Source organism: Emys orbicularis, chromosome 14, assembly GCF_028017835.1.
Source record: "Emys orbicularis isolate rEmyOrb1 chromosome 14, rEmyOrb1.hap1, whole genome shotgun sequence".
Taxonomy (NCBI): Eukaryota; Metazoa; Chordata; order Testudines; family Emydidae; genus Emys; species Emys orbicularis.
Genome location: NC_088696.1, coordinates 24,889,174 through 24,907,729, shown reverse-complemented (window position 1 = coordinate 24,907,729; position 18,556 = coordinate 24,889,174). Strand labels below are relative to the sequence as shown.

At 43.1% G+C, this 18,556-nt stretch overlaps 1 protein-coding gene across 1 annotated transcript in view; it reads left to right on the top strand.

Moving 5' to 3' along the window:
• VPS35 (VPS35 retromer complex component) overlaps positions 1 to 18,556 on the top strand; it is a 49,628-nt gene that overhangs the window by 15,644 nt on the left and 15,428 nt on the right. Inside the window, exons 2-12 of the mRNA XM_065416334.1 lie at positions 1,753 to 1,851; positions 4,058 to 4,154; positions 5,201 to 5,324; positions 7,286 to 7,468; positions 8,337 to 8,550; positions 9,505 to 9,588; positions 10,506 to 10,615; positions 14,910 to 15,006; positions 15,096 to 15,244; positions 16,963 to 17,170; positions 18,173 to 18,328. Of these exons, the coding sequence (XP_065272406.1) occupies positions 1,753 to 1,851; positions 4,058 to 4,154; positions 5,201 to 5,324; positions 7,286 to 7,468; positions 8,337 to 8,550; positions 9,505 to 9,588; positions 10,506 to 10,615; positions 14,910 to 15,006; positions 15,096 to 15,244; positions 16,963 to 17,170; positions 18,173 to 18,328 (1,521 nt within the window). The remainder of the gene's footprint in view (positions 1 to 1,752; positions 1,852 to 4,057; positions 4,155 to 5,200; positions 5,325 to 7,285; positions 7,469 to 8,336; positions 8,551 to 9,504; positions 9,589 to 10,505; positions 10,616 to 14,909; positions 15,007 to 15,095; positions 15,245 to 16,962; positions 17,171 to 18,172; positions 18,329 to 18,556) is intronic.

Below are 18,556 nucleotides of genomic sequence, written 5' to 3'. Positions count from 1 at the left end.
GAAAAGTGATCATCACAGAACAGGATAGGACTGCCTGTAGGTTCCTAGCTGCATAGGCAACGTCATGTTATGGAGAAAACCACATCTGTGTGTGTGTGTGGAACTTGAATTCCTGACAGGGAAAATGTTCATTCGTGTATTACATGTAATGACATAATTCTGAAGTATCTTCTGGTGGGGCAAAGATAAAAATCTTTTGTACCACTTGAGCTGTCCAGTTTTCTTTTAAAAGCAAACAAACTCATGTGAGGTTATTTCCCATCTCTCACAAAAGTAGATCACCTGTCTGCTACCTGCAAAAAAGCCTATGGCTGGAAAAGAATGGGTGTTACAATTTGGAGTGTGCCAAATGCAGCCAAAACCACATGTTCCTTTTTGGAGGGTGACTTGGCGGTGAGGTGGTGTCACTCAGCCATAGAGCTCTCTATTACTGTCTCCTCTCTGTAATGACTGCCTCTCAGATATGTGGACATGTGAAGAAGGTAAAACTTCCAGGGGTTCATTCTGAGGCCTGTAAGTTACACTGTATTGGCATAGTTATGTCTGTTGAAAAAACCACGCCACTGACGAATATATGCTTCCATCAACACAGCTAACTTTGCTTGGGGAGGTAGTGTTCCTACATAAAAAGAAAAACTTCTTTTGTTGGAGTAGGCTGCCATCTATGCTTATAGATTTATAGACTTGAAGGTCACAAGGAACCATCATGATCATTTAGTCTGACCTGCACATTGCAGGCCACAGAATCTTAACATTCCTCCTCTTCCCCCCCCCCCCCCCCCCGGGGTAATAGACCCCCAACCTCTGGCTTAGTTATGGAAGTCCTCAAATCATGATTTAAAGACTTTGTTACAGAGAATCCACCATTTACACTAGTTTAAACCTGCAAGTCCTGTGTTCCCCATGCTATGGGAACGGTGAACTGCCCCAGGGTGTTTGCCAATCTGACCTGAGGAAAATTCCTTCCTGACCCAAATATGGCAATCAGTTAGACCCTGAGCATGTGGGCAAGACCCTCCAGCCAAACACCTGGGAAAGAATTCTCCGTAGTAACTCAGAGCACTCCCCGTCTTGTGTCCCATCACCAGCCATTGGAAATATTTGCTGCTAGCAGTTGCAGATTGGCTACATGCCATTGTAGGCAGTCTCATCATACCATCCCCTCCATAAAATTACCAAGCTCAGTCTTGAAGCCATTAGGTTTTTTGCCTCCACTACTCCCTTTGGAAGGCTGTTCAAGAACTTCACTCCTCTGGTAGTTAGAAACCTTTGTCTAATTTCAAGCCTAAACTTGTTCATGGCCAGTTTATATTAATTTGTTCTTGTTTCCAGATAGGCGCTTTACTTAAATAACTCCTCTTCCCTCCCTGGTATTTATCCCTCTGATGTGTTTATAGAGCGCAATCCTATCTCTCCTCAGACTTCTTATGGTTAGGCTAAACAAGCCACACCCTTTGGGTCTACTCTCACAAGGTAGGTTTTCCATTCCTATTAGCCCTTCTCTGCACCTGTTCCAGATCGAGCTCATTGGGCTATACCGACATATCTGTGCCTGCGTAGTCTCAGAAGCGTAGGCATACCCTAGGTGAAGGACAATGATAAATAACTCTGAATTGTAGAACTGGGATTAGGCTTGTAGAAGCCCAGCGGACATCTCATGGCCAAAATGGTAGGAATCCAACTTTGAGAAGAACAAACCATAAATAGTTACACTTGAGTCAATTTTTTTTCCTTGTCTCTTTCTTTCCTTAGCCAACAACACAGCAGTCTCCTCAAGATGAGCAGGAAAAGCTCCTGGATGAAGCCATTCAGGCTGTAAAAGTCCAGTCTTTCCAGATGAAGCGATGCTTGGTAAGAAATGCATGTGTGTGGTTTTTTTTGTTTTTTTTGTTTTTTAAGTAGTGGAATGTAATTTCTTGAAGCTGGAAGGAACTCTTTCTCTCCTCCCCCCATGAGCTGCAGTTCGATTCATTGGCTTTAGTTGGAAGCATGGTGAACTTTACAGTCTGTTTTGAGTACACAAGCATTGACTGACTCTGTTGTTCGGGGTGAACCCAGCACACTTTGAAGAAATAGATATGACACTTCCAGCACAGGGTGAAACTGGAGCACTACTTTTAGTGCCACTGCTTGCTGAAATGGAAGGAATATTTTTCTCATTTCATAGGCCAGAAGTTTTACTGACTTAGTTTCCCTCAGCAAAATGTAAAAGTGTCCGAGTACCTGCTATTCCATGCAGCAAGTGAGGGAATAAGTCTTCTCAAGTGGAAATCTGCAAGTGCCTACAAGCCTGAAAGCTCTTTAGATTAAATCTTCACAAAGGTTTTAGTGTAGCCCTTTCCTTTTATGTAAAACTAAGTAGTCCATAACATGGTAAGAACACATCCTGCTTGTCCCTTACTTTCAGTATGTTAAGTGCGTATTTCTCCACAGTGCTTTTCTATGTCTCTTCCCTTCTGTCAAGCTGCAGAATTTTGCTGAATGTATTTTCAGCAGGGCAGTGCTCTGTATGCTGCTGTGCGGGAGAACTATTCCTATAGCGTACACTGGGGACCTTCCGAGGGCTGCAGTTGTGGCGTTAGTTAGGCTATGTCTACGCTACTGTGGTAAGTCAACCTAAGCTACGCAACTCCAGCTACGTGAATAATGTAGCTGGAGTCAACGTAGCTTAGGTTGACTTACTGCGGGGTCCGCACTATGCTGGGTTGATGGGAGACATTCTCCCATCGACATACCGTACTCTGCTCGTTTGGGGTAGAGTACTGGGGTCGACGGGAGAGCGGTCTGCGGTCGGTTTGGCGTGTCTTCACTAGACCTGCTAAATTGACCCTAGTGCATCGATCCCCGGTGCGTTAATCCGGGGGGGTAGTGTAGACATAGCCTTAGATGGATTGTACTGTGATGCATTGCACTGAGATCTCCCTTCATCTCTTTACCTCTGCTGGCTGAAACTTGAAGAGACAATTGGAGGGAAGATGAGGAGCATAAACAGTAGGAAGCCCAGCATATGTGAGGAATTTGGCTTTATCTCCAAAAGAATGAATAAAACTTAAAGCTGAATTTAAAATGAGTTTGAGAAGCTTTGAGTCTATGGAAGCTTATAGTGGTTCTTGGCCAACTACAGTCATGTACTTGCAGCCAGCGAGAATGAAACAATAGCACCAACAGAATTTCCTCTGTTCATATCTTGATGATGTGTTGGCATCTCCAAAACAACCTGCAGAGAAATCACAACTATACTTTCCATCCGTGTTACTGAAAGGAGAACTTGTCCCACTATTTAAAGACATTTTGAAGTCCCATGCTCATAAACTCTGTAGACATAAGACTTAATCCTCACCCATCCAGTAACCTGTTTTATATTCGTACAAAAGTGTGCAGGTTCATGGTCCAGCTAATTATATGGAACTCTCTGAATATGCCTCTTGTTCTCAACAATCTAATAAAACACCACTTTCCCCCCACATTAAAAATAGCGTTTTATGGAGAGGGACAGGGGAATCTTATCCAAATTCTGCAGAGTTTTCCACTAATAATGTGAGTTACCCTGTATCTTTATCTGTTAGGGTATAGTGCTGTGCTTCATCACTAGACTGAGCTGGAAAGCAGACTTGGGTCTAGAACTTTAGAGTTGTAAAGATGTCTTGCTTTGGTCTCTAGGGTGGGATTATGTTTGTTGGGGAGAAGAGGGGCGAGGGTTGCCCCACTAGTGTAAATAACCAGCTGTTTCTCCAGTGTTTCATGTACTAGCCCACAGGTATACTATATCCCCATATCAAGAGACACTAAGAACAAAACTTAAATCATTTTCTTGTTAAACACTCACTAGTTCTCGGTCTAGATGGTGACCAAGTTACTTAAAATAATTGGATTTGAGGTAGATAGTTTCTCAGTTTTGTTTTTTTGGGGTTGGTTTTGCATTTTTACCCATTTAGTTTTCCATGCTGTTTTTAACGTGTTAGAAAACTAACTCACTACACAAATCAAACTGCAGTTGTCTAGGCTGGGGAATGACAAGTGAACACTGCTAATGTTTGTTCTTACACTCACTGTTTAGGACAAAAACAAGCTTATGGATGCTCTGAAACATGCCTCCAACATGCTTGGTGAGCTGCGGACTTCTATGCTATCTCCAAAGAGCTATTATGAACTCTGTATCTTTTGAATGGTTGATGGGAGAATATTTGAGGTACTGTGCACTGCAATCTGTGTAGTTGTGTGCCTAGTAGTAACATGATATCCCTTTGGTCTCATCTCTTGTAAAATCAATTTTTCCCCTAACATTGCTTTATTCAGTTTTCTTTGTCTGCTAGAACTGTTCTTTATCCAGATAAGCTGAAGAAGGGAACACACTGTGAAAGAGATTGTTCATTCTTGTTGTATAGTATAAAGTAGTCCATAATCACTTCAGAACTCTGTGGGCCTGCCCTCTTAGAAGATTCTGTATGGCATTATTAAAAATTACAGTGTGCGCTGAGCAAGGAGTTAGAACTATGGAGCACCTAGATTTTGCCGAGAAAACTAGGGAGTCTCTTTAGAGTCAGTACAACTACCTACCTACCCCAAAAGAACATGCTGCAGGCGTTAGCTGCCTTTTTTGGCCCCTGTGTGCTTTAGCTTTTTCTTTCTAAAAGCTGGGAGACTAGTACATTTACTTCTCTTTATGTGATATATCAATTGAGGGAACATCTAATAACTTTTCATGTAGCAAATATGTTGTTGACATGCAGAGAAATGAGGTGTTTACTTTCCCACTCTAAAAAAATTAAGGCAGTAAGAGTGTGTGTGTGTGTGTGTGTGTATAATTATATTTTTTTTAATATATACATGCTGCTAAGGATGGGGATACCCCTCTGTGAAAGCCATGACCTTCCCCCCCACTCTTCATTTTGCCTAGTCCGATGTGCCTTTGCTTCCACCTTCTACTGCAGTATCCTTGCCCCCAATACTTTCTCACTCCTGTGCATGCTGAACACCTTTCTCCTTCAAATATTTCAACTTGTAAATTCAATCTTTCAGCAGTGATGCCCTGTGAGAAATCGTTTCAGCTCCCTGTGCCTGACTCTTACTGTTTGTCTGTCTGTTTGGTTCAGATTGTAAACTCCTTGGGCAGTATCTTCCTCTTGGTACTGTTGAGCAAATGGGTATGCATATCTGTTGTAGTAATATTAATGTTTAATCCTTAACCATAAGAGAAAAGATATGGCTATTTCTGATGAGCTACACTATTTGGAGGTATATCTGACAGATGAATTTGCCAAGGGAAGGAAAGTGGCGGATCTTTATGAACTAGTACAGTATGCTGGAAATATTATCCCGAGACTGTAAGTAAATGAGCACCGAAGAAACTTTCTTAACTAATGAATACTGTTTTTCTAAAACGTCTTGCTCGGGGGAAATTCTTGCCTTGGATTTTGTGTTCGTCTCCTGCTTCAGAGCAGGATTTCAAAGTACTCAAAAGAAAATCTCTATATCTGGTAACACAGGAGCCTCCTGATTCCTGTTTTGAGCTATTTAGGCCCCAAATGCAGGTTTTGTAACTAGTAGTTGGATTCTCCCAGTCAAGTACCTTTTTATTAGCAATTAGTGAAATAAAGTTTAAAAAAAAAAAAAAAAAAAATTTCACTGACTCTAATTGTTATTATAAATCAGCTGTTAGAAACGTACATTTTTATTTAACTGCTTCTCCAAATATCTTGTACTGATCTTAGTAAGCCTAATTGACATAAGTGCCAGATCTTAGCTGGTGTAAAGTGATTGCACACAGCTGAGGATCTAGCCCTATATGTGTAAAGATAAGTGGGAGGTCTCTTTTCCCCCCCCCCCTATTGCTTATGTTCAGTTATTGGCATAGGGAATAGAAAAAACACTCTTTTAAATATATATTAAATATTCCTGTAGATTATTACATTTTAGAAAAAACAGATCTGTGACATGTCTCTACAACTTCATTTTAGTAGTATCTTTTTAATAAAAGCTCTTAAATCAGTCCACAGTAAACTTAGTATTGAAAAGCTAATTTTAAAAAGTGACTATTGCATGGGAATGGAGGCGCTTCAGTTTAAGAATTCCTCTTCCCTTTTTTGATCCTTAGAAAAGGAAGTGACTTCTGATTCTTAGTCATGTGCTTCTCTTAGTAAGGTTCACTAAAGAAGATGAAACAAAAATTCAACTTATACAACGATACAATAACTGAACTCAGATACAGTACACTTGAGACTACTGCAAAGTCTTAACTTCATTAATTGCCCTAAATACATAGCATTCTTTATCCTCTTGTTGATTTAGCTTCCGATCCTGCAAGCAGCTCTGTGTGAGTGGACCCCTGTGCCCATGTAGAGTCTTCAGGGATACTCTGCAAATACAGAAGTTTGCCTAAGAGGAGATGCTTGTAGGCTTGCAATCTCAATTCCCTTCTAAGACCATGGTCCTATAATTATTAAGTTTTTATGACTGTAAATCCTCACATCCTCTTCTGGGTGTTAAATAGAACATTGAAGGGCAGTGATGCTTGGAGGAATGAGTACAGGGCTGGGGAGTCACAAGAACCTGAATTCCAATCCTGCTATGCAACTGGCTCACTCTGTGGCCTTGGGCCACTCACATCATCTCTTAGGGCTGGTCTACACTACCGCAGTAAATTGATCTAACTTGCACAACTTCAGTTACGTGAATAACGTAACTGAAGTCGGCGTAGTTACATCCACTTACTGCGGTGTATACACTGCGCTGTGTCGACGGGAGAGCATCTCCCGTCGACTTCCCTTACGCTTCTCGGGAGGTGGAGTACATAAATCGATGGGAGAGTGCTCTCCCATCGATTTAGCGTGTGTTCACCAGACTCGCTAAATCGACACTCGCTGTATTGATTGAGGCAGTGCTGATCCACTGGTAAGTGTAGACATGCCTTAAGTTTCCCCTTCTGTAAGTGGAAATAATAATTCTTGCCCACCAGCCAAAAGTGGTGTGCATTGTGGGCACTGATTAGTTAATGTCTGTACAATGCTTTGAATATATAAAGCGCTGTAATAGGGCCAAGTATTTGTTGTTACCCAAACTTAGATAAAAAACTTCTTTCTTTGCCCACCCACTCCAAAATCTGTGCCCCACGCATCACTTCATTTAATTCTTTCTTATCCTTTCTAAGTATCTTTTGAGAAGAGAGGGGTAGACCTGCCTCTGACCATGTTACTGTATTGTATTCATGTATCAAGACAATTTTTTTCCAATAATACTTAATCCACCATTTTAATCAGAATTTCTTCAACTCTGTTTTCTTTTCTAGCTATCTGCTGATAACAGTAGGTGTTGTCTATGTCAAATCCTTTCCTCAGTCCAGAAAAGATATCCTGAAAGATTTGGTGGAAATGTGCCGCGGTGTCCAGCATCCTCTAAGAGGCTTGTTTCTTCGAAACTACCTTCTTCAGTGTACCAGGAATATCTTACCAGACGAAGGCGAACAGACAGAGTAAGAGAAGTGTGATGCAAGCACAGAGTGGCTTCATCCTTAAATGAGGAATACATGAATAGTGTTTATTCTCTATGATCTTGTAAGGCTTCAGATAGGTGCATATTTTAAATAGAATTTGTTTTTTGTAATTGTTCTTTGGATAGACAATGCAAGTCCAGTCTCTAGTGAAGACCTGATGAATTAATTCCTGGCAGGTGACCTTAAGAGATGCTTTGTATGCTTGGGCAAAAAACCCAAACTTAAATAAAGCTTTAAAATGGCCTCGCTGGTCAAAACAACATATCCTCATTTTCCTCCTTTCCCCATGCACTCAAAAATATTGGTAGAACTTGGTCAGTAACAACTCATTTATTGGCTTTAAGGTTGGTATGTAAGCTTTTTGTGTTTTTCTCTTACTGTGGAAAGTAGGATTTAAGATAAAATGAGCTCTAGTCTTCAAGACATAGACTATAATCTCTCTACAGTAGAGAACATTTAATGTTTTAAATACGTCTCTGGTATGCAAAATGTTTTCTGGCCATTGTGGATGTGGACAAAGTGTGCTATAGATTTATTTTTTATGCTATCTGGTACTGACCCTGTTCACCCCAGTTTTTTCCAACATGGTTCAAATGCTAATGTAGATTGTGGCTATTGTATCTGTATTTGATTGGTTGTAGATTTCTCTTTTGTCACATTCTCCTAAAACTAAAATTCCTCTTGATCTCACTTAAAGTTCATGGTGGAAAGTTCTTTCCCCTTTCAAGGGGACGGTGGAACATGCATCTTTTGTTTAAAAACAAAAACAAAATGCGTACACACACACGCTCCTCTTCTATGATAGAAGCCATACCCTTCTTATTTTTAACCACTGACCTGATTTCAGTGAAGAAACCACTGGCGACATCAGTGATTCCATGGATTTTGTGTTGCTGAACTTTGCTGAGATGAACAAACTCTGGGTGCGAATGCAACATCAAGGACACAGCCGAGATAGAGAAAAGAGGGAGCGGGAAAGGCAGGAACTGAGAATCCTAGTGGGAACAAACTTGGTTCGCCTTAGTCAGTTGGAAGGCGTTAATGTGGAGAGATATAAACAGGTGAGATTTTTCATCTAACACTTAACTGTATCCATATTTACCAGATGAACAAAACATGAATCGAGAGTTCCATTGTCTATGAAAGTTACTAGTGTCACAAAAGTCAATATATTTGGTGTTTTTGTAGCACTGTTTGTTTATTTGAAGCTCTCAGAACATTAATGAAATCTCATAATGCTCCAGGAGGTAGGTAAGTCCACCTACAGATAGGTTAATAAGAAGTGCAACCAGACAAAGTGATATGCACAAGATTACACAGTTGGTGACAGAACTGGCCATTGAACTTTGAGGTCCTGCCTCCCAGTCCCCCAGTCTGTGTACTGAGAAATACTAGTTCCCTTTATATGCATACATGCAATGCATGTGTACAGGGAAAGGAGCCAAAAAGATGGACGAAATGATACCTTTCAAAGCATTCAAGAAATTGACTACATTCCTGTTCAAAATAATAGACCCCCCCCCAAAAAAGTGTCAATACTAGTGAATCCAGATGATCTAAAAATCTGGAATGTCCCCTGAGCTATCTGGACAGTCTAAAGTAATAGATGAGAAATACTTTGTAAGCCATGGCAAATGCCACTGAAGACAATTACATTTAATTAAAGTGGGAGAGATTTATATAAATGGACATACCCGTTCGTAATCTGCACGGTGAGTGAGAGAGAGTAAGCATGTGCATGTGCCTCTATTTGAAAATTTTCATTTTTATGTTTTCAGTAAGAATGGACATTAAATTCTTCTCATTACTATTTTAGTGTCCGTGTACAGCCGTTGATTTATATGTTGATACCTAGTGAGAGAGAATCTGACTATTGCTGTAAAATGCCAAAGTTTGTACATCAGTTGGCAGACTGAAAATTTATGAGACTTTAAAAATCTGATTCAGGATTTGTATAGATTGACTTCCTCAATCAGGAAAAAAATATTGCAGCATCTTTCTTCCTTCCTTTACAGATTGTTTTGCCTGGAATATTGGAGCAAGTAGTAAACTGCCGGGATGCTCTAGCTCAGGAGTATCTCATGGAATGTATTATTCAGGTAAGCTGCAGAAAGGAGCAAAAGTAGCTTCGTTTGATGGTTGGGGTGGCAATGTTTAAAATAAATGACTTAAAGTTTGTGGTGTATTGTAGTGTGGTGGGTCTGGTTTTTTATGAGAGGTGGAGGGCTGGGGGGCTAAGCAGTCGACCTGTGTTTAGTAATTTTTTTTTTTTTTTTTTTAAACTGACTACTGAATTTCCTTAGGTTTTTGTTTATTGGCTCATATAATTGACGCTGGGAAGAAGTACTTTTTTATATACTTTTTGTAATAGCTGTCAAAATGTTCGTCTTGGTCCACTGGGTAAATCTGCATGTTGCTTCTTGAGCATTAGGCCACTTAATTTTCCTCATCCCAGTCCCTTCTTATTCTTAATAGGACCATAGCTGCTGTCACTCCTTTCTCATAGGTGATGGAACAGTTTTTGTTTGGGGTTCTGGGAGTATCATGTACTGGCTTGAGCCCAGTTCCCATATGTTGCCCTCTGTCTCCTGGTACTAGCACAATGCTTTGACGACTGACTCTGCAGCTTGTGGGGAAAGCTGGAGGCGTGACTCTCAAAGCTGCAGCTAGTGTATCCCATTTCCTCTTCCCTGCGTTTTCCGTTACGGAAGTTTGTAAGTTCTTCAAGGCAGGCGTGTCTGCATTACAAATGATTGATGGTAACAGCTTTGCTTGTGTGTTGTGCGACTATGCAGTCCTCATCTGCTTCATTTCATGCCCAGTCCACTTCTGCTTTGTATTTTGCCTGTTGCCCTGAAGTGACACCAAGACTTCTCTTGCATAGTGTGAAGTGCAGTTATCCTGCAGCTATTTTCTTTACATTAGTAGCAATTTTATCATGTTACTTCTCCAGAGAGATGAGTGAGTAAAGGTGAATATTGTTATGAAGCTTGGTAATTCTTGATTTGAATTTTAGGTTTTCCCAGACGAATTTCATCTCCAGACCCTTAACCCTTTTCTCCGAGCCTGTGCGGAATTACACCAAAATGTGAATGTGAAAAACATTATCATCGCTTTAATTGACAGGTGAGTATGAGGAAGGATTTAGCTGGAATAAATATTGACTAAGTAGCTTGAGCACAAACAGCTGAGGATCTACTAGTTTTTTGTTTCTTTGATTTCCCCTACTGTTTGATTTAACTGCATTGTTTCTGTATCTTCCAAATTTCAGTTTTAATTAAAATCCATGAATAGCTGGTCTTGAATGATTTCATGTTACTAGATAAGCATGTGCTTACCTTATGTTGCTTTCATATTAATTTCCTTCATCGTAGATATAGTATTTAAAGAACTAATTGTGTCTGCTCTTTTTGAACTTTGCATTTTCTATCCAGGAGAATTGGTGACTTGTGAATTCTGGTTGATGGATTTTTCTGGCCATCTCCAGGAAATGAATGAATGAACTTAGTCACAATAATTAAGAGCTCTGATGTGGAGTCATGAAACAAAGCAGCAGCCACATCAGAGGTGGCTGCATATCAGAAACTATCTATTATGCAATCTCTTGTTTGAGCGTCTGTGAGATCCAAGCATTTATTTGTATTTACAAAATATGCAGCATTTTGCATGTCTTGAATGTTGTGAGGAGGAATTAGTTTGAGGAGGTAAAAGTGTTTTGCTCTTAATTTCACAGGTTACCAGCAGCGCTTTTACTCCTGTTCCCAAAAAAGCTTTTTTTACCTCTTGGTATCTGTTTAAAATTTTTTAAATTGCAACAGTTAATTTTATTTAAACTATAAATACTTGAATAAACCAAAGACAATGTTTTGGCCTACATTTCTGCCCTTATAGCAGTGCCCCCCAAACTTTTAACCTAGTGACCCCCCATCTCCTGTCTGCCCTCCCTCCCCCAGCCAGGAGTGGGGCTGCAGCTCCAGGAGGGGTGATGCAGACAGGAGTAAGGGGGCCAAGGCTGGGGCCACAGCTGGGGATGGGGCCGGGGCCAGGAGTGGAGCTGGGTGGTGCTCCCTCCCCGCCCTCTGCCCCAATCGCGTGCCCCCCCCCCAAATGTTCCTCTGTGCCCTCTAGGGGGGCATATCCCACAGTTTGGGGACCTCTGCCTTATGGGGTGAAAATTGGTACTCTGTCTCTTTTTTGTGTGTGTGTGTGTGTGTGTGTGTGTGTGTGTGTGAGAATGAGAATGGGAAGTGCAGTTGGAGAGTCAAATCGCTATCTCTGTGCAGCCATGTCAAAACAAAGATCCTATTCTTATTTGGTTTTTCCAATATAAACAGATGTACACATTTTACCTTATTACATTATTAACAGAGAAACACCTAAGTACTAAAAGGGCTAAGCTTCCAAAGTGAACAGCAGAGATGACTGAGATTACTTATGGCTTCATTTGTGTTGAGTAAAATTTGATATTTAGGTTATGCATCTTGGATTCCAGCCGAGCAAAATAATTTTATAACCACCCAACATATTCATGAAATATTACATCCTCAGTCTAGTATGGAGACCATAGTAACATCTATGGCATGTAGCCTCATGTCCGAATCAAATATGGCTTAGCTGTGTGTGGGGATAGGCATGCAGCTTGGTTTCATAGGTGGATGTCGTATCCATGGTTGGGCTGTTACCTTTTATTACAAGAAGCTTAATAGGAGGTAGCCGGATTGGCTTGTGGGGAGGAAAACCTCTTGAAGATCTAACCCACCACACTTATCAGAACCCTCTGTTCAGGGAGTCTTCCCAGAAATGGTCAAGTTGGTTTGTAGCGTTGGGGTCCTTGACTTATGACTATTTCTGTCCACAGTGTGCAGAAATTCTTTCTGTTTTGCTGCTGGCCAGGATACTGTTTTTCTACTCTGATTCTGCAGTGCTTGACATATGTTCTACTGTCATGGCCAGCTGCCTTGGGGCCACGGCAGAAGCAGGAAAGGAAGGTGTTTTGGCTTTCAGGGAGCTGCCTGCTCCTCTGCAAACATGCAACTGCAGCTGTGCGAAGTGTGAGGATGGGTTGATCTAGGGTGACCAGACGTCCCGATTTTATCGGGACTGTCCCGATATTTCCTTGTTTGTCCCGCTTCCCGACCGATGTGCGGTCGGGACACTGGACAAACAAGGAAATGCTCCGGAGCCCAGAAGTGCTTGCGCCTCCCCCCGCCCCGACTCCGCCCCCCTCCTCCCCCGATTGGCTCCCTCCCCGAATCCCTGCCTCTTCCCCAGGCTCACCATTCCTCCTCCCTCCACAAGCGCTGGAGGGAGGCCCCGGAGACGCAGGGGGAGCGCGGGGCCGGGGTGAGTGAGAGTCCGGCCTGGCCCCGAGCGCAGGCAGGACTCAGTCGGGCGGTAGGGAGAGTAGGGGGGCGGCCCGCGGGGCCAGGCGGCGGCTGTTTCCCCCCACCACCCCCCCCGGGCAGCGGGACTCGGGAGCAGCCGCTGCTGCAGCTCCCACTGCCGCGGGGGGAGGAAGCGGCCGATGGCCAAGCTCTGCGGCTGCGGCATGGCGCCCGGGCCTGCTGCAGGGACCCAACAGCGCGCACGCTGCGTCTAGCCCCTGGCCAGTCGCCTGTGAGCTGCTGCCCAGCTGGTACTATCCCACGGCGGCCCCGGGGCGGAGGCATCGGCAGCCCAGCCCCGTTCGTTCCCCTGCGGGACCCGAGCGGGACGGGGGGGGCTGGGGCCTGCTGCCCCCACTCCGGGGCCGCCGCAGGATTGCACCAGCTGGGCAGCAGCCCAGACGCGACTGGCCAGGGGCTGGGCTGGGCGCAGCGTCCGCGCTGCTGGGTCCCCGCAGCAGGCCCGGGCTTGGGGGCGCCAGAGCCGCAGCCGTCGAGCTTGGCCATCGGCCGCTTCCTCCCCCCGCGGCAGTGGGAGCTGCAGCAGCGGCTGCTCCCGAGTCCCGCTGCCCAGGGGGGAGAACAGCCGCCGCCTGGCCCTGCGGGCCGCCCCCCTACTCTCCCTACCGCCCGACTGAGTCCTGCTTGCTCGGGGCCAGGCCGGACTCTCACTCACCCTGGCCCCGCGCTTCCCCTGCGTCTCCCGGGCCTCCCTCCAGCGCTTGTGGAGGAAGGGTGGGTTTTTTTTTTTGTTTTTTTGGGTTTTTTTGCCCTGCCCCGCGTCACCCTTCCCTGCCCCCGCGTCCCGATATTTGATTTGGGTGATCTGGTCACCCTAGGTTGATTCTGGCTCATGGAGCCTTGCAGCCTCTAAACTAAATCATTGAGGCCCTTCTCTCTCCCGTGGTTGGGAAACAGAGCATGGCAGACTGACCTTTCTCACCTGCCTCTTCTGTAATAAGTCTAAGCAAACTTTGATTGAAATCCTGTTCCAGATGTCCCAAGTATTGCAGATGAGTAACTGGTTTAAAGCTGATTCCCTGCATATTCAGTGAGGGTGTTCTCCCTCCTCCCCTCTCGACTCCTTTTAGTGAGGCAGTGGAAGAACACCTATGGCACAGTGGTTAGAAAGTAATTAAGTGGTATTGCTTGGAGTTTGGCAAAGTCTCTGTATTGTTGTCACGCAGCAGAGCAAACATTACTGGCTTCCTGTTCCTTTGAAATGTTTCCGCCCCCCCAACACATCCTGTTTCCCTTGTAACTTTAAATATTGAAACAGTGCTGTGAGCATGAATGGTTTCTCTTACAATTGTAACTACTGGGCATAATTCTAGCTAATTACATGACATACAGAACAGATAAACATCCCCTCTTGTCTTGCTTGCATTCTCAGCAGACGTGCATTCTCTCCATAACATGGAAAGAAATTGATCATCAATGCTTCCAACCATAATCTTGCTTCATGTTTTGCCCTGCACAAGCAGTGAAAGTCCTGGACTTGCTGATCTGATTTTTTTTTTTCATGTGTACAGACAGCTGTCAATATTTATCTCCAATACACCTTTCTCTTGAGACCAGTACAGAGATTAAGTAAATAATGTTTTGTCAGCAAATAACATGAAATAGTTGTGGGTGCATCAGAATATGACCATTGTCTGACTGTCCTCTGCTGCAGAGGTGCAGGATGTATGCCCCATGTTTAGGAACATGAATTCAAAAACATACTGAGGCCTCCCGTTCTCCTCCTTTATTTTATTTTATTTTTTCCTTGCTCCCTGTTATTTGTCACCATTCATTCTCAATCTCTTTTCTTGGGGCTAGTATTTCCCAGGTTATTCTAGTGGTTTACTTTTATGAAGACGGCTATGCCTTCTGACCTCTCCCACGAACTTCCTACTCATGTCCAGTAGGTAGTAATACATTGGGTCTATGTACATGACTTGATTCCTCTTTTCTTTGTGTGTATTTAATGCTTTGTCTCCCTAAAGTAAGAAGAATCTAACCTGAATGAGCTTTTTTCCTTTCTCTGTTCACAGGTTAGCTTTATTTGCTCACCGTGAAGATGGACCAGGGATCCCAGCAGATATTAAGCTTTTTGACATCTTTTCACAGCAGGTGGCCACTGTTATACAGGTGTGTTCTGAATACAAGATACAAATCTGGTCTTTAACAAAAAACTAGACATTTCTCTCAAATTTAACTTATGTTGTCTCAAATTTCAGTCTAGACAAGATATGCCTTCAGAGGACGTGGTGTCATTGCAAGTATCGCTTATTAACCTAGCTATGAAATGCTATCCAGATCGTGTTGACTACGTTGATAAAGTGTTGGAGACAACTGTGGAAATTTTTAATAAACTTAATCTGGAGCAGTAAGTGAACACTAATTTTCTTGTGACACATGAAATTTTTCTGTACTTGCTCTGGGAGCAACTGTATTTAGTTTGGCTTTTTTTTAATAACACCCTCCAAACCCCTGCTGTCAGCCAAAAAAAGAGGAGATTGACATGTTATCTTAAGTATTCATTTGTTTGCTAGACTGTAAAATGCAGTGTTCAAAGGGTTAATGATATCAGTCTTCAAAGGTGATAATGATTTGGTCTCTAAGGGTATGTCTACACTGTGGTTAGACACCGGTGGCTAGCTTGTGCCAGCTGACTTTAGCTCGTGGGGCTTAGACTAAGGGCTGTTGAATTGCAGTGTAGGTGTTACGGCTTGGGCTGGAGCTTGGGCTCTGGGATCCTTCCACCGTGTGGGGTCTCAGAGCCTGGGTTTCAGCCCGAGCCAGAACGATTACATCGCAATTCAACAGCCCCTTAGCCCGAGTCAGCTGGTACGGGCCAGCCACCGGTGTCTAAATGCAGCGTAGACATATCCTGAAATTACTGATGAAGACCAAATAGTGAAGAGACCCTGAATAAATTAGGTTGTTTATTGGTGCTAACCTTTGTCCTAGGTACACAGATCTTTTATAAGACATCCCTTGGGGGTGGACAGCATTCAAGTTATATTGTAGGAATACTAGATTATTCCTGAAAGAGCTATGGTATGAGCTTCAAGGTTTCCTTTTGGTTTCTGAAGAAAAATCAACAAATGCAACTCTAGGAAGAGTTGAGGAAACACTTCACACTGTATAGTATTAAAGTAATGTCAACCCATTTCTTAATCTCTAAAAATTACACAGACTTGCATTCTTGTATTCCCTTTTACTATGACTCGTACTAAATTGAACAGGATGCTTCTACTAGGTTAGCTCAGTTCATGGTGTTCAGGTATCTAATAGATACTACTTCTGAGGTCCCTTCTCTCCTGCCAGTAAATAGGCAATTTATGGGCAAACCCTGCTCCTCACATTCAGGCACAGAGGATCTTGCTACAGTGGAATCTATTCCACTCTGTGAGGTGGGGGCAGGGTTTGGAGAATCTCTACACAGGTTCACGTGACCTGTATGCAGCTGAGCTCACTACCTTGGGGCCTCCCTTTGTACAGTTTCAGAGTGATCTAATTATGTGTACCGGCCATTCCGCCTCATAAAGGGGAAGGAGAGGTGGGATGGCATAGGCGCGGCTGTTCTGGTCCTCCAGTTGGAATGGTAGCTGTAGTGCACTACCACTCTGGTCTGGGAGGTAAACTCCTAGTGTGTAGCCCTGCTACTTGGGATGTATGCTGGAGGCAGGATTTGTGCCTTAACTTCCACTTTAATTGCCATCAAAGATTGCCTGTGTAGAGGGATTTTTCTATCCCACTACAGGCAAGTGGTTGAACACGTATGTTGAACAGTGAAACTACACCTCTACCCCGATATAACACGACCCGATATAACACAAATGCGGATATAACGCGGTAAAGCAGTGCTCCGGGGGGGCGGGGCTGCGCACTCCGGCGGATCAAAGCAAGTTCGATATAACGCGGTTTCACCTATAACGTGGCAAGAGGTTTTTTTTTGGCTCCCGAGGACAGCGTTATATCTGGGTAGAGGTGTATATTGTTGTGAAACTCTTATTTCCGCCTTTAGCTTTCACTATTATTTTTAAATATCAGTAAACATATGAGATTTCTAATTTTTTTTACTGTCTACTTATATTCTAGTATTGCAACAAGCAGTGCTGTTTCAAAAGAGCTAACACGACTTTTAAAGATCCCGGTTGATACCTACAACAATATCCTGACAGTTCTGAAACTAAAGCACTTCCATCCGCTCTTTGAGTACTTTGACTATGAGTCCAGAAAGAGTATGAGTTGTTACGTACTTAGCAATGTACTGGATTATAATACAGTAATTGTCTCCCAAGAACAGGTATGAAAAGATACAGCTAAATATTAACTATCGCAAACTTCAGTGTTTTTTCTGTCTGTGTGAAGTCTTGGAAACCAACACTAATTGACTTCATGTGGGTGGTGAGGGTGTGTGTGTCTCAAAACCACAGTCTAACCACAGTATAATTCGCACATGATTTTCTTTACCATACTTGGTAGAGTTACACTCCCCCTCCAAAATTATCTAGGTCGTTTTCACTCATCTCCCTGGTCCACTGTGCCCCAGGGCAGGTCTTCACTACGGGGGGGGGGGGGGTCGATTTAAGGTACGCAAATTCAGCTACGCGAATAGCGTAGCTGAATTCGACGTATCGCAGCCGACTTACCCCGCTGTAAGGACGGTGGCAAAATCGACCTCCGCGGCTTCCCGTCGACGGCGCTTACTCCCACCTCCGCTGGTGGAGTAAGAGCGTCGATTCGGGGATCGATTGTCGCGTCCCGACGAGACGCGATAATTCGATCCCCGAGAGGTCGATTTCTACCCGCCGATTCAGGCGGGTAGTGTAGACCTAGCCTAAACCTCCAAGATGTGATCAGAGGAAACTGGCTAATTAATGAGTGTAAGTTAAGTGCGGCAGGGACTATGTAAAGTCTCTAGCTAAAAGCAAATGTACCATTGATTTTTTTGTTTTAATCTAAGGTATTTAAACAAGTTTTTAAAAAAAGTACCTTACACACACTTGAAGAGATGAAATCTACTGTTCATGCAGAGTGGGTGCTGTTGTATTATGAGGGTCACCCTTCAGAACAGGATAAACTAAAGAATCTTTAAAATAATAATGAAGTCTCTTTTCCCAGTGTGCTTTGGGTGCTGTGAATTGCTTTTTAAAATAGTAATGTAAAGAGTTTGTGTGTTCCTGATCAGTAACTCTTGTTTGTGCTGGTAGGATCTAATGAATGGGCTTGGCTTGGGTTTGTGGTTTATTACATGTTTGATACCACTTTAAGCCTGATTAGATATGTTTTGTTGCCTTCCTTACAGGTTGATGCAATTATGAATCTGGTATCAACACTGATACAGGACCAACCAGATCAGCCTGCCGAAGACCCTGACCCTGAGGACTTTGCTGATGAGCAGAGCCTTGTGGGAAGATTTATTCATCTTCTACATTCAGATGACCCTGATCAACAGTATCTGGTATGGTTTTAACACTTCCACATGCATTCCATGCTCTTCAGCATGCCACCTGTGGTAATAACTTAGACTATCATTTGTTTATAAGGTACATTTTAATGTAAGCAAAGGAACTAATGTAAGCTGTAAGCAAAGGAACTAATTTTTAGATCTTAGTTTGTTAATAATACTGATTAGGGTGGAGAGCACTTAGACTTCCCTATACACAGGTTGACTCTTGTGTAAAACTTG